Source organism: Formica exsecta, unplaced genomic scaffold (assembly GCF_003651465.1).
Source record: "Formica exsecta isolate Colony F162 unplaced genomic scaffold, ASM365146v1 scaffold1308, whole genome shotgun sequence".
NCBI classification, from domain to species: domain Eukaryota; kingdom Metazoa; phylum Arthropoda; class Insecta; order Hymenoptera; family Formicidae; genus Formica; species Formica exsecta.
The window spans coordinates 14531-39594 of NW_021848640.1; the positions used below are offsets into that span (position 1 = coordinate 14531).

At 45.1% G+C, this 25064-nt stretch overlaps 2 protein-coding genes across 2 annotated transcripts; both read right to left on the bottom strand.

The window, feature by feature from the left end:
* Window positions 1–11171: 11171 nt before the first annotated feature.
* LOC115245796 lies at window positions 11172–11687 on the bottom strand. Its single transcript, XM_029824279.1, has one exon. The coding sequence runs from the start codon at window positions 11685–11687 to the stop codon at window positions 11172–11174; it is 516 nt and encodes a 171-aa protein (XP_029680139.1).
* Window positions 11688–19144: 7457 nt separating this feature from the next.
* On the bottom strand, window positions 19145–20650 carry LOC115245797. The gene has a single exon (XM_029824280.1). The coding sequence runs from the start codon at window positions 20648–20650 to the stop codon at window positions 19145–19147; it is 1506 nt and encodes a 501-aa protein (XP_029680140.1).
* Between the last annotated feature and the right edge of the window lie 4414 nt (window positions 20651–25064).

The following is a 25064-nucleotide window of genomic DNA, read 5'->3' on the forward strand; positions in this document are numbered from 1 at the left end:
TTCTTTTGCGCACATTTCTTTTGCGCACATTTCTTTTGCGCACATTTCTTTTGCGCACATTTCTTTTGCGCACATTTCTTTTGCGCACATTTCTTTTGCGCACATTTCTTTTGCGCACATTTCTTTTGCGCACATTTCTTTTGCGCACATTTCTTTTGCGCACATTTCTTTTGCGCACATTTCTTTTGCGCACATTTCTTTTGCGCACATTTCTTTTGCGCACATTTCTTTTGCGCACATTTCTTTTGCGCACATTTCTTTTGCGCACATTTCTTTTGCGCACATTTCTTTTGCGCACATTTCTTTTGCGCACATTTCTTTTGCGCACATTTCTTTTGCGCACATTTCTTTTGCGCACATTTCTTTTGCGCACATTTCTTTTGCGCACATTTCTTTTGCGCACATTTCTTTTGCGCACATTTCTTTTGCGCACATTTCTTTTGCGCACACTTCTTTCGCGCACAGTTCATTTGCGCAGATAAATTTTAGTTTTAAATCAGAAATAGGTTTGGGTTAGGTTATATCTTCCGGAAGTGGAGTCCTCCCGTAGGGGGGCGGAACCCACTGTGTCCACGTATATACTTTACAATGCGAAACGAGATCCCTATAATTGTTGTGTAGATGGGAAAGTGTGCAAACGAACTGTGCGCAAAAGAAATGTGCGCAAAAGAAATGTGCGCAAAAGAAATGTGCGCAAAAGAAATGTGCGCAAAAGAACTGTGCGCAAAAGAAATGTGCGCAAAAGAAATGTGCGCAAAAGAAATGTGCGCAAAAGAAATGTGCGCAAAAGAAATGTGCGCAAAAGAAATGTGCGCAAAAGAAATGTGCGCAAAAGAAATGTGCGCAAAAGAAATGTGCGCAAAAGAAATGTGCGCAAAAGAACTGTGCGCAAAAGAACTGTGTGCAAAAGAACTGTGTGCAAACGAACTGTAACAAACGTTTATTTACCAAATAAAGTAAATAATAAATATCAAAAAATTTCAAAATTATACATGCATACATGCGTGTGTATGTATTCCAAATTATACAAAAATATGTGTTGTGTCCAAAAACAACGTGTCCAATTGAACAATGCGCAAATGAAATGTGTCCAAACGAATTGTGCGCAATTGAATTGTGTCCAATCGAACGGTGCGCAACTTTATGTGTCTAATATCACAGTATGCAATTGCAAAGTGTCCAATTATACTGTGTGCAAGTGAAGGCTTCTCTATTATTAGCCGTTTTAAGAAAGAAATTTCTTATGGTGTCATTTTTCAGAAAGTGGTGTAACGATGCATCCCTTCACCGTTAATGCACCGTTATCCGGCCGCCGATCCGTCGGAAGTCCGCCGCCCGACGACCACCGGTCGGGCACAATGCGGAGGCGCTGGGCGCCCATTTTTAAACGATACATAAAACGCGGAGATATATTAGGTGTACAAATAAGTTCCCGCCGTTTGACAAAAGTTGGCGCCACCAGTAAGTTATGGTTAAAATTGTCAGATGTAAAACGTCCTTATCGTAAGATTGGACATCAGTCAATAACATAACCTTAAAATATTAGTGATTTTTTATCAGAATAATATATTCTTTTGTGTGCAAAAATGTCGAGTTTTGAGCCGAATAAGCGTCATTTGCGGGAACTTTTGATTTACTTCTTCAATTTGAAAAAATCTGCAGCTGAGGCGTATCGATTGCTTGTAGAAGCATATGGTGAGGCTGCCTTAAGTGAGAGAAGTTGTCATGAGTGGTTTCAAAAGTTTAAGAACGGTGAATTTGACATCGAAGACAAAGAACGTAGCGGAAGACCGAAAGTGTATGAAGACACGGAATTGGAAGCATTATGGGATCAAGATTTGTGCCAAACGCAAGAAGAACTTGCACTTACATTGGGAGTGACTCAACAAGCAATTTCACATCGGTTGAAATCATTGGGATTGATTCAAAAACAAGGAAATTGGGTTCCATATGAACTGACGCCGAGAAACGTTGAACGCCGATTGTTCACATGTGAAATGCTGCTTGCCAAGCATAAACGAAAGGGTTTTCTGCACCGTATAGTCACTGGTAATGAAAAATGGATCCACTATGATAATCCAAAAAGGAAGAAATCATGGGGACCACCTGGCCATGCTTCAACATCTACAGCTAAGCCAAATATTCATGGAAAAAAACTCTTGTTATGCATTTGGTGGGATCAGCTTGGTGTCGTGTATTATGAGTTGCTCAAACCAAACGAAACCATTACTGGGGCTGTCTACCGAACACAATTGATGAGATTGAGTCGAGCACTCAAGGAAAAGCGCGCCCACTACTCCAGACACGACAAAGTTATTCTCCTGCATGATAATGCTCGTCCACATGTTGCGGCGCCGGTCAAAACCTATTTGGAAACACTCAATTGGGAATGGAACAAATATCTGAGAACGTTCGTGCTGCAAATAATTTGCTTTCAATTTTCCAAAATCCTACAACAAAAGCTTATTTCTTTTTTCTTGATATTGCACTTATGCGACAATGAAAAACAAACACAACAATAAATTTATTAGGTGTACAAATAAGTTTCCGCCGTTTGACAAAAGTTGGCGCCACTAGTAAGTTATGGTTAAAATTGTCAGATGTAAAACGTCCTTATCGTAAGATTGGACATCAGTCAATAACATAACCTTAAAATATTAGTGATTTTTTATCAGTATAATATATTCTTTTGTGTGCGAAAATGTCGAGTTTTGAGCCGAATAAGCGTCATTTGCGGGAACTTTTGATTTACTTCTTCAATTTGAAGAAATCTGCAGCTGAGGCGTATCGATTGCTTGTAGGAGCATATGGTGAGGCTGCCTTAAGTGAGAGAAGTTGTCGTGAGTGGTTTCAAAAGTTTAAGAACGGTGAATTTGACATCGAAGACAAAGAACGTAGCGGAAGACCGAAAGTGTATGAAGACACGGAATTGGAAGCATTATGGGATCAAGATTTGTGCCAAACGCAAGAAGAACTTGCACTTACATTGGGAGTGACTCAACAAGCAATTTCACATCGGTTGAAATCATTGGGATTGATTCAAAAACAAGGAAATTGGGTTCCATATGAACTGACGCCGAGAAACGTTGAACGCCGATTGTTCACATGTGAAATGCTGCTTGCCAGGCGTAAACGAAAGGGTTTTCTGCACCGTATAGTCACTGGTGAAAAATTGATCCACTATGATAATCCAAAAAGGAAGAAATCATGGGGACTACCTGACCATGCTTCAACATCTACAGCTAAGCCAAATATTCATGAAAAAAAAACTCTGTTATGCATTTGGTGGGATCAGCTTGGTGTCGTGTATTATGACTTGCTCAAACCGAACGAAACCATTACTGGGGCTGTCTACCGAACACAATTGAGTCGAGCACTCAAGGAAAAGCGCGCCCACTACTCCAGACACGACAAAGTTATTCTCCTGCATGATAATGCTCGTCCACATGTTGCGGCGCCGGTCAAAACCTATTTGGAAACACTCAATTAGGAAGTTTTACCCTACTCGCCGTATTCACCAGACATTGCTCTGATTTCCACATCGATGGCGCATGGCCTGTCTGAGCAACACTTCACATCATATGAAGATACCAAAAATGGGGTCGATTCGTGGATAGCCTGATAGCCTCAAGCATTCTTCCGACGCGGTATCCGTATGCTGCCAGAAAGATGGGAAAAAGTAGTGGCAAGCGATGGACAATACTTCAAATAAAACATTAGGTTCCGTTCTTTCACAATAAATGCCCAATTTTTGATAAAAAACGGCGGAAACTTATTTGTACACCTAATAATATTATTGTTGTGTTTGTTTTTCATTGTCGCATAAGTGCAATATCAAGAAAAAAGAAATAAGCTTTTGTTGTAGGATTTTGGAAAATTGAAAGCAAATTATTTGCAGCACGAACGTTCTCAGATATTTGTTCCATTAAAGTATTTTTTAATACATCCCACATTTCTAAAATTCTTTGAATGCATTTGTAACGTGTTAACCAACGTGTTTCTGAATATTTTAAAATATTCAAAGATTTATCTTTGAAGCACATCTAGAAATTTCGGAAAATAGCAGTTCTGTTTGGATTGCTGTTAATAAATTGTGGAAATGCCTTTAATAAAATGCTCACAATGTTGAGGAATTGTTTTATATAATGAACCGTGTTATCATAGGAGATTCACGTCGGAAATGTTACTTATAAAAAAAACAGAGAATTAGTTTGAACTTGCAGAGCGAATTATCGGATCATTAAATTCTTCCTATTTTCCCATCATTAAAAACCTAAAAAAGTTTTACTGGCACTGATAATTTGTTTTTCTCATCATGATCGTGTTTGCCTTGTTGTTCTTATTTCATTGTATTTTGTTTATTTTCTCCGTCCGCGCGACAGTTTAAGGCATATCATGTAATGTCACGGTTGTGTTTTTCCGTTGAGCTTCCGATCTTTATTTTAATAGATCCTTCATCGGTAAGTCGTGATATATTGGTTTTTATTTTTATTCGATATTATTCCATCACTGTTATAATCAAATAATTTTTCTAGACGGCTCAATCAATTTTAATTGTCTTTTCTGCCGCAAATTGATACATCTCTGTAGATAATAAATTTGAATTTCTGAGGTGTCTTTGAAGAAATTTCACCGATAAACAAGATACCGTTAGAACAATAGGCGAATTACGCAGACGCGCGCGCCGAAAACCGGTATAAATAGAGCGCGTTTTTGACTATCGAGACCAGATCTTCCGCACCGCCAGAGTCTGTAAGACGCATGGAAAACCGCCTAGATCCTAGAACGTTCAAAGAGAAAAGAAAACGGGGTTGGGAGCCTCCACCGAGAGTTTGCGGCATCTCCGAGAGCAATCCGTCCGAAACATTAAAAGAGAGGCAAACGGGAACGGGCGTACTCGTCTCCGCCGAGAGTTCTCTGCACCTCGTATAAATCCGACCACCTGCGTGCAACGGCGATCTTCCAATGGTAGGGAGTTCCCTGCCATCGACGGATGTTCTCGTCGGCCGTTGCACTCCCGAATTCCGTGGGGAAAGACCGTCCCGAATAATCCCGTTATATATTTATATAACGCGCTATACGCGGCTATCTTGTATTTCCGCGACCGCCATTTAGTCATCCGGACTCGCCATTAATACGACGCGCTAAGTCCCGCGCCGAGGGATGATCCACATCCCTGCCGCGACACCGATCGACGTACGACATCGATACATACGCGTCAAAGGACCGCCCACCGGCCCGACCGAAATTACCGCCCAGTAGCTAGCGGCACCTGCCGAAATCACGGCGATCCGAAATCGATCTTCGATCGAACCGCCGAAATTACGAACCGCGCGGCGCATACGTGCGTTGCATTAGATGCACCGCACCCGACACGACTGTACCACTGTACACTCTGCCGCTTACACACATACGTTTATATTATATATTCACACATACATCCGCTTACATTATATATTCACCAATACACACAAACATATTCACATACTCACTCGCTTATATTCATTTATACTCCGCACACCGCCACACCGCAGTACAGGCTACCGCCTCACGCATACCGCTGTACACCGTCACGCACTCACACGCTTGTATCATTCGCTCGTGCATACATAACTATATTACATTCGATACTCTTGCGCACGGCTAATTATTATTATACATTTGCGCACACACTCACTCGTCTCGCACGCACACCTATACACGCTCACACACATAAACACTCACGCTGTACAAATACACCACAACAAGCAATAAATTATGTTCTACCTAACATCACTTTCGTTCGTCTCTCGATACCCTGTCACGAGCCTCGGATCCCGACCGAGTTGTCCTCCGCCTCACGAAAGCGGATTATTACAGTGGAAGCTCGAAAGTGGTTATTTTATAAAGAAACCTTTTCGGACTATGCTATGGACAAAATCGCTCTGAGGCATCCTTTAAAACTGCCTGAAAGGGATGTAATACGATTCCTGAATAATGAGATCTCTAGTATTGCAATTAGAGCAACTGCTTCCGCTCTAAAAGTTAATTCTCTTGACGAATGTTTAAGAGAAATGCAACAAATTACAGACATTTGCCGTACGTCTTCCAAAGGATCTTCTCCGTCTCTATCCAGGAAGGATAAGCCCAAAGATAACTCTTTGTCTGGAGGTCCTGAATATCAAAAAAAGAAGGATCTTTTCTGTGCATATTGCCGTGGAAAGAATTACTCAAAAGAGGAGTGTTACAAACTCAAGAAGAAGAAGCCTGCTACCGAGTTCTCGCAGTCTGGTCAACGTTCTTCTCCCCCACCGGTGGCTGCTGTTGACGACCCCGAGGATAATTCAGGAGGCAATGTTGCGTATGTTAACCCTCCTAATGATAGAAAAATTGTTACTGATGATACAGTTTTAAGAATTATGGAATTTAATAATATTCCTTGTTCTTTTCATAGTCTTTTGGATACAGGTAGTCCTGTTTCTTTTATTTCTAATGAAATTTTTACTAAAATTGATGTTCCTTGTAATTTTATTAAAAAAGTTAATTCGTCTTATAAAGCTTTAAATGGTATCCCCATTAATATTACCGGTTCAATTAATGTTCCTATTAAGTTAGATTTGTTGCCGAATTATATTGCAAATATGACTTCTTTGGTTGAATTTTCTTCTGTGTCCAAAAGCTACTGTGTTCAAAATTATTGTGTCCAAATGAACCGTGTACAAAATTTCGTGTCCATTTGCAACGTGTCTATTTGCATCGTGTCCAATTGTACTGTGTCCAAGTGCACCGCTCCCCTTAAAAATAGTTCATTTACTTCTCAATTAATTCTTGGACGTGATTTTCTTACAAATCATAGGATTACGGTTACAATTAATCCTTCAAATGAAAATATAAATGATAGAGTAAAACTATTTTCCGAGATTGCTTCTACAGATATAGTTGATAAATCAGAGAATTTATTAGCTGAGATCAATACTGATTTTGACAAAGATGTAGACCGTAAACTAATTTCTGTACTCAAGGAGGTCGAAAACTGTGATACATCTCTAATCGAGGATGATTACTTTGTTAAAGTTAATTTAAAAGACGAATCGATATTTGCCTATTCCCCTAGAAAATTTGCTTATAATGAAAAGATACAAATTAGAGAAATAACGGATGATTTGTTATCCAGGAATATTATTAAAGAAAGTAATTCACCATATTGCGCACGGGATGTTCCCGTTAGAAAAAAATGGTTCTATGCGTTTATGTGTTGATTTGCGTCCGCTTAAGGGGATCCAAAACCGACGAGCGAACTCTGACGGGTTAGCGCCCTCATCTAAACGTAACTAAAAATGTCGATAATACCGACATTTTTAGTTCCGCCATTACAAACATAATTATTTCAAACATGCATAATAGAAAACGCAATCTTTTGCATTGTGTTCCATATATTGAAATGAGACAATATCACAATATATTTTTACTGCTTTATATAGAATAATTAATTGATAAATTACCAAACTTTAAATCATGCGTGAGAGAGTAATATACATGTACGTACTAACATCATCCCAATTTCTAATATCTTCTTTCTCTCGATTATACGCTTACTCTGTTTCTCTCTGTATCTCTCTTTCTAATCGCTCGCTTACTACGTACTGCATATCACTTAGCTTTATTCTTCTAGCATATTCGCTTACGCGTTTACTCGCGCTTCTCTCCCTTTCTCTCTCTCCTTTTGCTCAATACATTCCACCCACGTCTACAATTCACAATTGAGATTGGAGAGGAAAACCGACTTAATTTCTTGGATATTACCATGATCCTGAATGATAACCACCTGACCTTAAAAAACTGCGCGTGGCTCTTTTGCCATTTTACTCGGATTTTACTTGATTTTAAAGATGAATAAATTAATTTATTATCATGTAGGAAAACAAGAATTGAAAGAATAAAAATCGAACAAATAAAAGATTATAATAATGGGAATGTCATTAAAAATTATACGATTTATATCGTGTTTAGTATCATTTTTATCATTAACGCTCTGCGCATTAATGTACACGGTTCACGCTTGTGTGCGTATCCCCTCTACACGCTATGGCAGTGGGCAGCGTCTCGAAACTGGCATCACTGCTGGGAATACGCGACTTAACGCATCTACCACCGACGCATCAATAAAACACGACTTTGCCGTCCGCCTGAATTAATCGCCGTGCCAAAATACCTGTCGCGCCGGATATCATCTATTATATTCAGCGCGTCAAAATAAACACGGCCTTACCGTACACACGCCGACTAGCCGCCGCCCTGTTTCTTGCACGTCTCGTAAATAAACACTGCCTCGCCGTACGATTTATATATAACACACGCGGAATTACCCACGCGCGCGCGCGCGCCGCCGCGCGCCCGCATACATTGTTACATAACGCTCCGAATAACTATCGCGCATTAATTATAACTCGTGCCTTGTCATCCGCCGCGCGCCCGCTACGCGGGATTTAACCGGTCGTTAACACTTGTATACTGACCATTGCCGAAGTAGGCAAATAAACAGACTATATTACATCACGCGTTTATCGTCTCAACCTTTTCACAAGCCCTGATCCTGACCGAACTATCCGATCTCGCGAAAGCGGCCCGTTACAAACTCAATGCTTAATAAAATTAAACCTTGTTTTATATACTTTAGTAAACAATGCAATGCATATAAAATATTATTAAAAGCTTATTGAGAAAAAATACTATTTGTACTATTAAAGTCTCGTCTACACTAGCAGTCGTAAAGTCGTAGATATGGTCGCAGTTTTAAAGTCGTCTAGACGGAAGCGCAGTGGCAATATAAACACTGTCTACATAAGTCGCAAGGAGAATAACATACGGCCAATCAGAAAGCAGAAATTTTCTAAAGAAGGGCGCTTTCCGATATACATTGTCAGCACTGAAAATCTATAGCATCGTCTGTTTTTTATATTTAGTGCATCCTGCAACTATGAATGTTCGAGCCTTAACTTGTTCATTATTTCATTTGAATACTTTTCGTATTCATCTGCAATTAGTGCATTTCTATATAAAAAACAAGAAACGTCATGCAAAATAACGTAGATGGTGGATGCGGCCCATAAACCGGACCAGGATAGAGCTAGGACTTTTTAATAAGCTATTTCGTGAAGTTTATATAACAGATAACAGTAGGTGAGATAGGCCGCTGCTAACCCACTTTACCCATGAGAGCGAGAGAGATGGATAGAGAGATAGAAAAGGATGGAGATATGGATTAGAACACTCTCTTTTCGCGCATGCGTACACTGTTAGTTTTCATGGTCAAATACAGCAACTTATTCATTTCTCATTTATATACAAATGTGCGCGAGAGAACGCGGGAGCGCGAGAGTTGCGTGAAACGGACATGAAATCGTTTGTAAAAGACAGTCAATTTATTTTAAACAATAAATAGTTCATAAGTCTTTCACCGATAAAATTTATACTAATCTTAACCGAGTTCTTGCTCAGGCGAGCGACCGGGAGCGCAAAGATTATCTCCGCGAGCGACGGATATATCTTGAATACTGCAAGCGACGGTATAAACGGCGCGATTCCGCGAGCGACGGAAAAAACGGTGCGTTTTATTTTCGAGAGATTAATCGCGAGCGATGCGAAATCTCTTCTAAACAAATCGATTACTTCGCGTTTCGTAGGCGAGCATACGAATAGAAAAGCGAGCGACTTTTCCTTAACGAAAGATTAAACGATTTTGATAACACATTGTCACGGATGGAGTTCACAATCGAGTGCGCCCGGCGGTTCCCCGAGAGAGCTTTTATACAATCGTTCTTTAGCTAGTTCTAGAACTTTCTGCGTGTTTGTCTCAAAAGATCGGGCCTACCGTTGTTGATGATTCGGTAAAATTGAACGTTGTTATTCGCATTTATTTGTAACTTAGGCTCTCCCGGGTGACTGCTGCGTTGCCCGCATCGATAGGCACGAGCGATGCCGCGGGCGCGATTCGCGTAGCGCCGCTGTCGACGCGCGCTCTTATTTGTCGGGAGCCGTGCGCCGCGCGAGATGGCCGCTAACGCGCCAATTTTTGAGCGCGCTTAAGCCGCGCTTTATTGTCGCGCTCGTTATAGCTGACCATTGCTATGAATTAATTACTTTTAGTTCGGTTTCAAACATTCCGCCCGCCTCGTATGGTTGAACCAATGAAATTTTCCGCTGATCGATTTATGCGGCCAAGTTCGGCGTCTCAGCGTGGTCCCGCGTCGCGAACGTGACGCGGGTGGTCACGCGGCTCAAACGTGACGCTTGGTTGATCACGTGGCCGGCGCGCGTGTTATTGCCGCGATGGAATGCGGCACCATTAACTTTTTCAGCTGATAATACGACGCTTTAAGCTACGTCGTTTCTACGCGTGAGTGTCGCGAAAGATCGCGGACTTGTTCGCTATTGCAAAAGAGCGGCTACCGGCTCTCGGCTACTAGAAGGATTACATGACGTAAGGTGTAGTGACTCGGTTGACCTGTGCAAGTGATCGCGAGGGCCGATATTCGCGAGTGCACGCTCGTTAATCGTTGTGATGCGATGGTTTTCTCGCTACGATATTCACGGTCGCGTTGTGGAAGTCGCGTACAGTGGTCGTGGTATTTCGCGAACAGCTGATTCTGTGCGGTGAGTAGTAGTTCGCGGTAATGGTAAGCGTGAGTACGGGGCCTCGCGTAACCCGAATTTATTAATATAAAGAATTTTTTTTGTTGCGCGTCGTCCTCCGGTGCCGTGCTGATCGGGAGGAGGATGATTTTCGATAATGGTCGCTTAAAGCTGGAGGTGGCGGTGCGCACGACGACGACTCGGACGACCTCGTCTTCCCCGGGATGCACGCGGTCGACCCTTGCGAGGGGCCACGTATTCGGCGGCGTCGTTTCGCTCCTTAGGAGGCACAGCCGGCCTTCGCGTACTTCCTCGTCGGCTTTGCACCATTTCGGCCGGTGCGTCAGAGAATGGAGGTACTCCCGGGACCACCGGCTACAGAAATGGTCCCGCAGCTGTTGCAGATGCTATCACCGGGATAATCTCGTCGTGGTTTCCATGGCGAGGGATGGCTCCGGGACGGCGTTGAGTGCTGTGCCGACGAGAAAGTGGCCGGGAGTAAGCGCCTCCAGGTCCTCCGAGTCGTCCGACAAGGCCTGTAACGGACGAGAGTTGAGGCACTATTCTATTTGTGCTAACAGGGTGGCCATCTCCTCGTACGTCAGTTTCGCGTCGCCGATGATGCGCCTGAGGTGGTGCTTCGCTGCCTTGACAGCCTCCTCCCAGAGTCTACCGAAATTGGGCGCCGTCGGAGGATTGAAGTGCCATTCAATTCTCTCGGCGGCGAGACCTCCCGCGATGCGCTGTCCTTCCCGACCGCTGGCTGCGAAGAGCGCTCGCAGTTGGGCGTCGGCGACAATGAAGTTTGTGCCGCAATCGCTATAGAGGGCTCGACACAGCCCACGGCGTGCGATGAGCCGACGCAGCGCGGCCAGGAAGGCGTCGGCGGAATAGTCTGAAGCTACATCGAGGTGGACGGCGCGGGTGCTGAGGCAGAGGAAGACCACTAGAAAGGCCTTAGTAGCGCGCTGGCCTCGTCTCTTGGAGGTTCGTAGCCACATTGGTCCTGCGTAGTCGATACCTGTGTGGAGGAAAGGCCGAGCCGGTGTCACTAGAGGCCGCGGCAAGTCCCCCATGAGTGGCTGCGGGATTGCTGCCCTCCATCGCAGGCACGTTAAGCAACGGTGGATGCAACTTTGACGAGCGCCTGCCCGTGGGGGATCCAGTATTCTTGGAGGATGGAGCCAAGGGTCAGTTGCATGCCCCCGTGCAAGGTCCGGCGATGGCACGCCTCGATGACGAGTCGAGTAAAGGCTGACCCTCCTGGCAAGATAATCGGGTGCCTGGCGTCAAAGGAGAGGAGTGCGCGCTTGATCCGACCGCCGACTCTGAAGATTCCCTGGGTGTCTCTGAAAGGAGTTAACCGGGTAAGTGTACGAGTGAGTCTCGATTGCGCACATTACCGATCGGACACGACAATATTTCCCAATCGGACACAGGCTCGATCGGACACAGTCCCGATCGGACACAGTTCCGATCGGACACATATAGTTGCAATCGGACACAGGCCCGATCGGAATCGGACACATACTGTTGCAATCGGACACAGTCCCAATCGGACACAGGCTCGATCGGACACAGACACAATCGGACACAATTCCGATCGGACACATATAGTTGCAATCGGACACAGGCCCGATCGGACACAGGCCAGATCGGACACAGGCCCGATCGGACACAGGCCCGATCGGACACAGGTCCGACCGGACACAGGCTCAATCGGACACGGCAGATGTGGCCGACGAGCCCAGTGAGCAGCGTTGCCGCACATAGCTTCAGGCGTGGTTATATTACCAGCTTCAAAGGGGCGACCTTCGTTTTTGCGCCCAGTAAAGTGACTTCTAACTTTTCTTTCAGATTTTCTGTTCGCAGGTACGCGACGGCCGCGTAGGCCTTCGCGGAGGCGTCGGCAAAGCCGTAGATTTCACGTCGGCAATCAGTTCCGCCCGTGAGCCCACGGGGAACTCGGATGTGCCTCAGAAAGGGGAGTTCGGTCTGGAATTCTTGCCACCTCTGCACGTCGCCTTCAGGCAGTGGGGTGTCCCAGTCGACCCCTAGCAACCATGTCGCCTGTATTGATATCTTAGCGCGCACCGTGGTGGGGGCGAGCCATCCCATCAGGTCAAACAGGCGGGTTGTCAATGAAAGCACTGTTTTTTTCGTTACAGTCGATAACTGGAGAAGCGGGGTTGAGAACGCGAATGAGTCTTCGTGCGGATGCCACCGAAAGCCGAAGGTCGAGTGGCTCGAGTGGCCTTCACTTGGACACAGTACAATTGGACACGGTGCAAATGGACACGTTGCAAATGGACACGAAATTTTGCACACGGTTCAATTGGACACAGTGCATTTGGACACAATAATTTTGGACACAGTAGCTTTTGGACACAGAAGAAAATTCATTTGGACACCGTTGAGTAGCACACCGGTCAGTTGCACACCGTTCAGTTGCACACCACTCAGTTGCACACCGTTCAGTTGGACACCGATCAATTGCACACCGCTCAGTTGCACACACACACACGGGGGGGGGGGGGGAAGGGGACCTTCGGCCCCCTCCCGCACCCACCCCGCCGGTAGGCAGGGTGGACCTCGCTTTACAACTACGGTGGGCAAATTAACGGTGTGCAACTGAACGGTGTGCAACTGAACGGTTTGCAACTGAGCGGTGTGCAACTGAGCGGTGTGCTACTAATCGGTTTGCAACTGAGCGGTGTGCAACTGAGCGGTGTGCAACTGAGCGGTGTGCAACTGAACGGTGTGCAACTGAACGGTATGCAACTGACTGGTGTACTACTGAACGGTGTCCAAATGAATTTTCTTCTGTGTCCAAAAGCTACTGTGTCCAAAATTATTGTGTCCAAATGCACTGTGTCCAATTGAGCTGTGTGCAAAGTTTCTGTGTCCAATTGCAACGTGTCCATTTGCACCGTGTCCAATTGTACTGTGTCCAAGTGCACCGCTCCCGACTGAGACAGGTGAGCGCGGCAGCTTTAACCTTTGTGCGAGGCGCTCGGAGATGATCGATGACTCCGAGCCCTGATCGATGAGCGCGTGCGCCGGGTGTAGGATGACGTGTCGGTCGGCTACTCAAACGCGAGCGGTCGCGAGAAGCACGGTGACAGGCCGGTCGGAAGGCCCCTGCGCGACGTGCGACGATTTCGCGACGGCATTATCGCGACAAGCGTCGTGCAGCGAAAAGTGGTGACGCGCCTCACACACCGAACACGCCTTCTTGGAGGCGCACTTGCCTACCTGGTGCCGGCCGAGACAGTTAAGGCACAATTTACTCTCCTCGACTATCCGCTTCCGTTCCTGGGCCGTCTTCTTCTTGTACTCCTCGCAGAGCATCAAGAAGTGGTCTCGCTGGCACAACGCGCAGCGGCCTCGCTTTACCTTAGGTTTTCTCTCTTGCTTTCGGGCGAGATGACTGCGTGTGTACTTTTGCGTGCTGGACCCTGGTTTGCTCGCGGAACCATCGGCTTTGATCGGCTGCATCGCTTCCAAGGTGTGAAGACGAGAAACAGCTCAAGAGTGTCGAACGACGGCGGTTCCTTCGTGTCGCTAATCGAGTTTTCCCATTCGTGGCGCGAGCGCGAGTCGAGGAGGTTGACGGCTAAATATACGAACAAGTCTTCACTACAGTCGATCGGCCGGCCGATGTTTTCCAGCGAGCTAACTGTGGTTTTCAAGCAATGGAAGATTTTTCGGAGCTCGGCCGGAGATTCGCTCTTCACCTTCTGGAGCGAGACGAAGTTCGCGAGATAGACGCGTACCAAGAAGCGTTTGTTCTCATAATAGTCGCTTAACATTTGCCACGCGCTTTCGTAATTGTCGCCCGTCGTAGAGATATTACGGATTAATAACTCTGCCTCACCCTTTAAGCAGGTCTTCAGATAATGCAGCTTCTCTGCTAGCGCTATTGAAGAGTCCTTTCCGATGATTGACTGGAACAGATCACGGAAGGCCGGCCAGTCCTCGTATTTCCCGGAGAAGCTGGGAATCTGGATGCGCGGGAGGGTTGTACGGGGAGCAGACCGAGGCTCGTCTCCAGAAGGCCCCGCTTAAGTCGTCTGGGAAGCTGGCCTCGCGAGAGCTTCTTCTAGCTCGAGGACAGCGCTGGATCACGTAGACCTCCTCTACTTGCCCGAGAAAGTCCATTGTCCCGTACTCGTGCTTCCTGATCTCCGCTCCATACTCGGCAAACAGCAGTTCGTGTTGTTCCTCAAACTTAGTCCATTTGGAGTCCAGTAGCTTGAGCGTGGTTGCCACAAGCCCTTTATTAATTTTCGCTTGTCCTGCCTCTTTTAAATTGTCGTACGTGCGAACGATACGACAGCAGACCTCGTGCTGAGCTAGGACTAATGCCTCCATGTCCATTTCAGGTTATCACAGTGAGGAATCTCTTCTTGGTAACTGCTCGCTTCCTCTCCGCAAAGCACAAGAGAGGCTCACCAAGTGGTTCACTACACACGACGCGCATGCCGGTTGCGAGGAATCCGGCTCGAAGGACCAGAATTATGTGAAATCGTTTGTAAAAGGCAATCAATTTATTTTAAACAATAAATAGTTCACAAGTTTTTCACCGATAAAATTTATGCTAATCTTAACCGAGTTCTTGCTCCGTCGAGCGACCGGGAGCGCAAAGATAATCTCCGCGAGCGACGGATATATCTTGAATACCGCAAGCGACGGTATAAACGGCGCGATTCCGCGAACGACGGAATAAACGGCGCGTTTTATTTTCGAGAGATTAATCGGGAGCAACGCGAAATTTCTTCTAAGCAAATCGATTACTTCGCGTTTCGTAGGCGAGCGTACGAATAAAAAAGCAAGCGACTTTTCCTTAACGAAAGATTAAACGATTTTGATAACACACTGTCACGGATAGAGTTCACGATCGAGTGCGCCCGGCGGTTCCCCGAAAGAGCTTTTATACAATCGTTCTTTAGCTAGTTCTAGAACTTTCTGCGTGTTTGTCCCAAAAGATCGTGCCTACCGTTGTTGTTGATGATTCGGTAAAATTGAACGTTGTTATTCGTATTTATTTGTAACTTATGCTCTCCCGGGTGACCGCTGCGTGGCCCGCATCGATAGGCACGAGCGATGCCGCGGGCCTGGCGCGATTCACGTAGCGCCGCTGTCGACGCGCTCTCTCATTTGTTGGGAGCCGTGCGCAGCGCGAGATGGCCGTTAATGCGCCAATTTTTGAGCGCGCTTAAGGGGATCCCAAAAGGTCTGTTTTACCGATAAAAACGTTATTATGCAAAATATTTTTGTTGATTATAGATACCAAAAAATCCTTTTCCACAATTAAAGTATACATAATAACGGAATGCGGAGTTTAACATTTCATATGAAAAGTGAAAAAAAATTATAAAATTACAGTTTTGTTATCGGCCCATGCCGTCAACATTTACTTAATATAAAAGATTTGTAATCTGCACCGGCCTAATCAGTAAACCCTGCACTCGGCATTTCATCAAAGAGTATAAAAGAACTTAGAAAAGTGAGTTTAAAAGCTTTATAAAAAAAATTTTGCAAAATAAAATTTTCGTGCATATGTGTGTGTGCGAGATGGAGGCTCAAGAGTAAAACAGAGCAATAAATTAGTTGCGTGATGTCACGATAAACAGAGCTGAAATCGTACATGACAAACACAGACATAATCGTACTATCTTCGTCTCTTTCATGCGTGTGAGAGTAATATACATGTACGCACTAACATTATTGCAATATGTTCGAGAGCGAGGCGAAATTGGAAAAGTGTGCGAGAATCTTTTGATTCGCGGAAAATAAATCTCGCGAGTACAATTCACGTTTTTTAATTATAATCAAATAATTAACACAATCACAAATCATACAAAAGTTCCAGAAAAAAAGCTCGATCGGTTATAGGCAGTTTCACAAAAAGAAAAGCGGTTGTCGTAAGCGGTTTCACAAAGAGAATAGCGGTTGTCGTAAGCGGTTATCAAAGCGGTTATCAAAGCGGTTATCAAAGCGGTTAAACGTAGCGCGTTTTCAGCGAGTGTCGGGCGCTCCTCAAGAGCGGGCCCTTTTATAGCGGTGTTGATAATTTTTCGCTGCCAATAAGTTTGAACCTCCGAGTTCGGTTCGAAGATTCAACGCGGCGCCAAACTTCATTGGCCGCCCCTTGAAATATCGGCGCGAGATGAGACTCAGAGCGAGTGATAGGCCGGTGGCCCGTACGTCACGGGCTACGTCACGGCCTCGCGCGTGCCAGAAGCCGTTTCTCGCGCGGCTATTCGACAAAGTTGTTTGCGTGTTTTCTTGTTGAACTTGTTTGTCACATGGGCTTCAAAAGTCAAAAAAAAACACCAAACCTTAAATAATAATAGCGATAAGAACATAGTTTTTTGACTTTGATCGCGATGGAATAATAATGCGAAGCCCATGTTACAACGAAGAAATTAATTTATATTTGATTTAATGCAATCTCAAACATTCCCGCCCGCCTCGGCACTCCGTGCCGAAATAAATTCGCGCGCCAAGGAACAGGTGTCGTGACTTGGTCTATGGTCCGATTGATTAGCGCGTTCGATCTGGAATGCATGATCGAGTGAAGCGGGGTGGCGAGCGGGAGTGCGGGAAGAAGCGCTCATTCAGAAAGTGTTGTGTACAGTTACGTACGCGTGCGGTGTTATGGTTATGAAATGAATGAAGAATTTACAATGAGAAAATAATGCAAGTGAACAGTCGAAATTGAAAATGTGTTGGCAGAAGGCCATGCATTCGTGCGTGCATTTGTGAAGTTAACGATTTTTTAAGTGCGGTGAGTGCGTGACAGCGAAGACAAAAAAAGAGAATTGAAGTAAAAGCATAAAGTGAATATCGACGCCTCGAGAGAACTATCGCAAAATGTAAGAGTGAACGCGGCGCGGCCCGTCGGATTAAATTCTACGGTATTTTTATTTCTTAGACTAGTACAAAAGTGCGGTTTTTTTTCTTTCTTTTTCGTGTCGGCGGTGAAGTTTCGGTGACGCTGGAAAGTGTCGCGAGCTTGGTGAGTGGTCGGCTGGGCTCTGTTGTGGGTGTCCAAATGGTCGCCACGCGCACGACGTCGTCGTCTCCGGGGTGCCGCGTGATGATGCGGGCGAGGGGCCATCGGCTCGGCGGGGTTGTCTCGGAGAGAAGCAGGCAGAGCGTGCCGATGTTGGGATTCGCCTAGAGACCCAGCTACTTCGGTCCAGAGGTAAGTCCGTGTAGATATTCTCGAGACCGTCGGCTCGGTGGAGTTGTTTTGGCCAGGTACGTATCTCCCCTGGGCCTCCGGAAGCAGCGTCTGGATCTGGGCAACTCGGTTGACTATGTGCGTCTTCCATCTCGAGGCGTGTCCTTGGATCCAATAGAGGGTGACCTTGGAGTCGGACCAATGAAATATTGGCGCTGCAAAAAGACTCAATACAATGCGGAGATGGTGAGTAAGCGTCACTAATAAAGATGCAGCGCAAAGTTCAAGGCGCGGTAACGAAATTTGTTTAATCGGAGCAACTTTGCTTTTTGCAGCTAGGAGGTGGATCGTCGCGATACCGTTGGTCACGGTGCGGAGATACACGGCGGCGGCGTAGCCTCTCTCAGAGGCATCCGCGAAACCGTGTATTTGGAGGGTTGAGGCTTCCTCTCCCGTGCGAAGCCAGCGGTGAACCCGTATTTGTTTGAGTTGCGGAAGCTCCTCGAGGAGGAGTTGCCACTGTTGGGCATCGGATGGTGGAAGCGGAGCATCCCAATCCAGTCCTTGTAGCCAGGCGGATTGGATTAGGATCTTCGCGCGAATAATTACTGGAGCCAGCCAGCCCAGCGGATCGAAGAGACGCGCTGTCTCTGCGAGGACTCGCCTCTTCGTGTATTCGGTCATCATTTCGGGCATGTGGGGTTGGATCGCGAACGCGAAATGGTCGTTGCGCGCCTGCCATCGGAGACCAGGGTGGGATGGAGCTCATTCTCCCAGGTGTGCTGAGCCTTGAGGAGCCGGTGCTCCTGCGGGACTCCGGTGAGGATCTCCTCGTAGTTGGAGGCCCATTTTCGCAACGGAAACCCGCCCGCCATGCAAAGTCCGCGGAGTTTGTGCTGCAGCGTTGCTGCTTCTGACTTCGTGTTGGCGCCCGATACGATGTTGTCGACGTAACAGTCTCATCGAAGAGCGGCGGCACCGAGAGGAAAGCGAGACTCTTCGTTGTCGGCGAGCTGGCGCAGAGTTCAAATTGCGAGGAACGGCGTGCACGCGAGACCGTATGTTACTGCATTCAAGCGGTATTCCTGAACCTCACGCGTGTTGTCGCGACGCCATAGCACGCGCTGGAAGTCACGGTCGTCGGGGTGCACGAGCATTTGGCGGTACATCTTCTCGATGTCCGCCACGATGGCGTAACGGTGCCACCGCCAGCGGAGGAGGACGTCGGCGAACGCGGGAAGGAGGTTGGCCTCCACGAGGAGCTGCGAGTTCAGCGATTCTCCTGACCGGATGCGCTGCGATCCATTGAAAACAACGCGAAGTTTGGTGGTGGTGCTCGACTCACGCAACACTCCGTGATGTGGTAGGTAGCAGATCCTGTTGCCCTTGACGTTTGCGGTTGACTCTTTGCTGATTTCGCTCATGTGTTTCAGGTGCTCGTACTCCAGCATGAACGAGCGGTATAAGTCGCCGAATGAAGACCCGGCTGCCTTTCCGCTTTATGGCGGTCAGCAGTCTCTCGGCTGGTTTGCGAGTTTCTTCGAGGTTCCCTGGGGTAGTGGCGAACGGCAGCCGAACGACGTACCGTCCATCACTCGTGCGTGTGTGCGTTTGCGCGAAGAAATTCTCGCACTTTTCTTCCTCGGGTGCGAGAACGGTGGGAGCGAGCGGCACTTCCTCTTGCTCCCAAAAGCGGCGGACCATTGTTGTGAGGTCGTGGTCTGCGGTGCACTGGAGTGAGTTAAGGTGACCATGCAGCGTCGCAACACTGCATCCTCCCGACAGAATCCATCCCAAGATGGTGTTCTGTGCCATGGGAGCTTGCGGTCCACCCTTGCGGAGTCCATCTTTGAAGATCGACGAGCAGATCTTTGCTCCGAGAAGCAGTTCGACGGGGTCGGTGGCCATGTATTCCGGGTCGGCTAACGGCAGTCCCTGGAGATGTGGCCAGCCTTTGCGATGTTTCGTCGTAGAACTCCGATACGAGGAGAGGCGCGGAAGCACGAAGGCGACAACGGAGCACATATCTCCGGTCACTCTTGACGTGACTTCGAGCGCTACCTTGCCGCGCGAAGCACCGAACAGCGATCCGCCGATCCCGAAGATCGTCACGGAAGAGTGATTTCCTTGGAGGCGTAGGCGTTGCACCAGCGATTCGGTGACGATGGATACCTCGGATCCCTGGTCGATTAAGACGCGAACGGAATGAGGCTCTCCGTAGCGGTCAGCGACGAGAACGCGCGCGGTCGCGAGAAGAATCGCTTTGCGGTCATCGCTCTGTTTAATTGCGGAGAGAGCCGTTGCATCGATAGTCTTCGAGGTCGCGTACGCATCGTGCAACATCGAGTGATGTTGCCCCTTGCAAGACCAGCAATTCCTAGTTGATTGACTCCTCGCAACCGGATGACTGCCGAGGCAGTTGTAGCACAGTCGATGCGCTTCGACGAAGGATCGACGTTCGTTGACGGGCTTCGCTTTGAACTGCCCGCACACCATGAGCGCGTGTCGCTCTTTGCACAAGGCGCACTGTGCCGCGTTGGATTCGTGTCTAGTGAAGTGAGTTTTCGCGGGCTTCGGTGAGTCTCTGGAGATCTTGACGGTTTTCGGTTTCGCGGCGTTAAGCGTGAGCATTCGCTTAGTGATGAAGTTCAATAATGTCTCGAATGAATCGCTCGTGGATGATTCCCACTCGAGCCTAGTGCGCGCATCGAAAAGTTCAACGACCAAGTGATTAAATAGGTCCATCCCGTGCGATTCAATCGGCCGCCCGATGCTTTCTTGCGCGTTCACGGCGTACGTTACGGCGTGATAAACGCGGCTCAGTTTTTCCGCGGTTTCGCCCTTCATTTTTGATACGGCGGAGAATGTGGCAAAGTTCGACCGAATGAGTTCTTTCTTGTTTCGAAGTGCTTCTTCAAGATTGCCCAAGCGCGCTCGTAATTCTCTCCGGTAACCGCTAACGGACGTATCAATTTTTCCGCAGGTCCTTGCAAGCACGAACGCAGATAATGGAACCGTTCGATGGGAGAAACAGCGGAATTTGTACCGATCACGGACAGGAATAAATCGCGGAAGGACGGCCAGTCTTCATACGCACCTGAGAACGGAGGTAACTTGATTTTTGGCAACGCGGTTTTTAACGAGCGATCGCTATTTTGCTGCTTGTTAGACGACGCCTACTGAAGAGGAACGGCTTGGTGCTGCTCCGCATATTCGGCGAGCTTGCCGCGTTGTTGAACGTAAATATTTTCTACGGCATCAACAAAAGCAGTAGCGTACTCACTCTCGCTGTATCTCTCCTTATAGCTGGTGCGGATGAGCTCATGCTGTGTCTCGAACTTGGCCCACAGTTGATCCAGGATCTTGATCCGGGCCTCGATGCTGCCGCGGTTGATGCCAGCTGCGCCTAGTTTTCGTAGATTTTCCACCGACCTTGACATGCGACCGTGGATGTCGCGTTGAGCTTGCAGCAAATTGTTTAAGTCTGCGCAGATTTTGTAATGTTTGTCTTTCCCTTTTCAGGTCTCGCTCACAAACTCGCGGATGCCGGCGATGATCCGGCTCGAAGGACCAGAAAATGTTCGAGAGCGAGGCGAAATTGGAAAAGTGTGCGAGGATCTTTTGATTCGCGGAAAATAAATCTCGCAAGTACAATTCACGTTTTTTAATTATAATCAAATAATTAACACAATCACAAATCATATAAAAGTTCCAGAAAAAAAGCTCTGTCGGTTATAGGCAGTTTCACAAAAAGAATAGCGGTTGTCGTAAACGGTTTCACAAAGAGAATAGCAGTTGTCGTAAGCGGTTAAACGTAAGCGGTAACTCTGCGCGTTTTCAGCAAGTGTCGAAATGCGGTGTAACTAAATATGCGGTAACTAAATGCGTAAGCGAGTGTCGGGCGCTCCTCAAGAGCGGGCCCTTTTATAGCGGTGTTGATAATTAGTTTTTTGACTTTGATCGCGATGGAATAATAATGCGAAGCCCATGTTACAACGAAGAAATTAAATTATATTTGATTTAATGCAATCTCAAACACAGTATCTTTTTTCTCTCGATCATACGCTCTGTCTCTTTCTAATCGCTCGCTCGCTATGCACTACGTATCGCTTAGTTTCATGCTCCTCGCATATTCACTTACGCATTCATTCGCGCTTCTCTCTCTCTCTCTCTCTCTTTCTGCTCGTTCATTATTGTATTCTTTTATTCCCATTATTATATTCTTTTATTTGCTCAACTTTTATTCTTTCTATTCTCGTCTCCTTACATAAAAATAAATAAATGTATTTATTTATTTTTATTTTATACAGCATAAATGAGATATACAATACAAGTTATTTTTAATAGTGTAATTTTTTTATAAAAATAAAATGCATTTTAATTTTCTCAAGAGAATCTATAATATTTCTATAATTGCAAGACTGATTTTATCAAACAAATACTATTTCAAATTATAAACTCTCACAAACTGAACTGCTTCTATGTACTTGGCTAGTTAACTTGATTTCAAATTTAGTTTTGATTTTTGATTTTTTAAAAGTTTTTATTTTTATAGTGTTATTTTTTAGAGAAAAATCATTTTTTAATTTATTTTTTATAAAAATTATTTTTCAAGGAAAAATTTTTTTAACAGTTATTTTTTAGGGATAGATATTAAACTTTTTTTGCGTACAAGATGGGATTTTTTTATATACTTGGCGTATTTTTTTTACCTTTGTGAGGTTCTTTTGTGGGATCTCACTGCTTTTTGTAAAAGTTTTAAATTTGAAATTTTTTTGCAAAATATAAACATGGATGTAATTTTTTTTTAAATTTATTCAATAGAAAGAAAATTCTTTTTTAGAAGGAATTATATAAACAGTATATATTTACAAAGCTTATACCATATTGAATTTTAACGGACACAATCACATGTCTTAATGCTTAATCTCTTAAATATCAATCATTTATTTATCTTATTTTGATAAATAATTTTAATACAGAAGTTAAACTGTATACAAACCGTATCAAGTATATGAAAAAAATCGTTTCGGCTTGTCAACAGTTGCCTATATACAGGGGCCGTGGCGCTACCAAGTAGCTTATCCGGAGTTTTACATCTAATTAACTTTCAATTAAAATTCTTCAGGAACCAAACCGTTAATCAAAAATCTAATGGCATTTTTCTGATACAATGTGGATGCAAGCTTTTGATTGCGACCATATTGAATAAGATTGGTGCAGTCAATCCTGAGGAATGATAATTGTATACCAGAAATGTGACACTTTGGTCTCATTTTTTTTCAGGTTCAGATTCAGTCGCTCACGTACGTATGCTCGCACGCACATACGCAAAGCGATTTTGTCCCTCAAGGCGCGTTTGCAGCGCTCATGTACGATTATTCGCTTGAGTGTGTAAGTACGCCTTGAGAGACAATTTTGTGTATGTACGTGCATATGTATAAGATAATAATGTAAGGTTATAAGAGTATATATCGCGCAGACAAGATAAGAAATGTTAAAGTTATAAGATAACAGTATATATCACAGAATAAAGGGAACGAAAAGACGAAAAATGATAAGAGTATCGCGGAATAGTGCAACAACGAAGAGAAGTGATATAGCGAAAAGAAATTATTAACGCGGAATAGTGTAAGGAAGAGAAGTGATCTCTTTAATTAATCGATGTCATATCGAGCAAAGTTAGGTTACATTACTAAAACTGAGCGAATGCTTATGTTACGTCCAGACTCGAGGAAGGATGAGTCAGTGGAAGGGCGCAACCACTATCTTTATGATCCCGAAGTTAAACGTCTCGAAGCGTTAGAATCGGGTCGAACGAACTTGACGCTCCGAAAATCAGGTAAACGACCGTTAGAGTCACTATTACTCTGGTTTTCAGACGTTCGCTCGGCGCTAGGCGGTTTTTTGGTAAGAGAATTTAATCTCTATTACGCGGGATGGGATCAGGTGCGATCTTTTGACTGGAAAATGAGAGGGGTTAATAAAGATAATATAGGGGTTAATAAATAGGGGTTAATAAAGTATATAAATATAAATAATAGGGGTTAATAAAGTTAATAAATTAAACTACTTTGGTATACATTATATCAATAGTTATTTTAATATGATTTATCCCGAGGAGACCGGCATGGTTTCCATCACCGATTTCTTTGCGTCTTTCTCACGGATACTCGTGGATGTAGTTACTGACAAATGACAGTATTTAAAAGAAACGTATGGCACAAGATGCTTTGTTTATTGAACGGTTCGTTCTTATCACCAACTGACGATCGTTACCGCCACGTCGCGGAAGAAAGGAATCGTGGAGTCGCCAGGACGTAACACTTACAGTGGAGTGAATCTGTGCATTATCAATTATAACATGTTTGTGATAAATACATTATTGGGAAATGATTATGAATAAATCGAAGGAATATTTGGAGATTTTGGCTGGCCATGTTTTCGATAACGATAAGCTGGTAATTATACGCGCAAACGCGCATTCATGTATATAATGTTTATTTGTATTATATATATAAATGTAATTAATGCATAATTAATATTTTTAGGTTAACTTACAAATGGCTAAAAGCAATGAGTTTATATTAATATAGCAAAATTAATCTTGTGAGAATTCTAACAAAAATATCATAAAAACAACAGCATTAAATACACATTTTTATTATTTGGCTTTATATAAAATAATAAAATGATAAAATAATAAACTTCTATAGTGTACACAAACATTTTGCGGATCTAAAAATTAGTCGCTACTTTTGGTTCTGAAAATGTGAATGTATATTTATATTTTATATATAAATGTACTTAATGCGTAATTAATATTTTTAGGTCACTTCCCAATGCGCAATTTGATAACAAATTGTCGCCAAATTGGCATCAAATTCAGTCAAAACTTGGTAACAAATCCGGTGCCATCTGTGTCCGCATGATATAAAATATTCCGCACGAAATATTAATTATATTTTGGACGTTCCTCGCGCTATCTCTCTCGCACCACCTTACGAACGCCGTATCTCACATCATCATCCACGCGCATGCTTCGCGCTATCCTTCTCGCACGCCTATAGAATGCTATCCTTTTTCTACTTGCGAACGCCTCGCGCTATCCTTCTCCCACATCCATAGAATGCTATCCTTTTCCTACTCGCGAACGCCTCGCGCTATCCTTCTCCCACCCGGTCGCGCCGCAGTTACATTTTGTTGGCTTACGGGTTGTAAGTCTCGATCTTGACGATACGATCGTCAAAGACCGGCTCGC

Excerpts from the sequence above, each read along its gene's own strand:
- LOC115245797 (XM_029824280.1), bottom strand. The coding sequence starts at position 20,650 with ATGAAGGGCGAAACCGCGGAAAAACTGAGCCGCGTTTATCACGCCGTA.
- LOC115245796 (XM_029824279.1), bottom strand. The coding sequence starts at position 11,687 with ATGGGGGACTTGCCGCGGCCTCTAGTGACACCGGCTCGGCCTTTCCTC.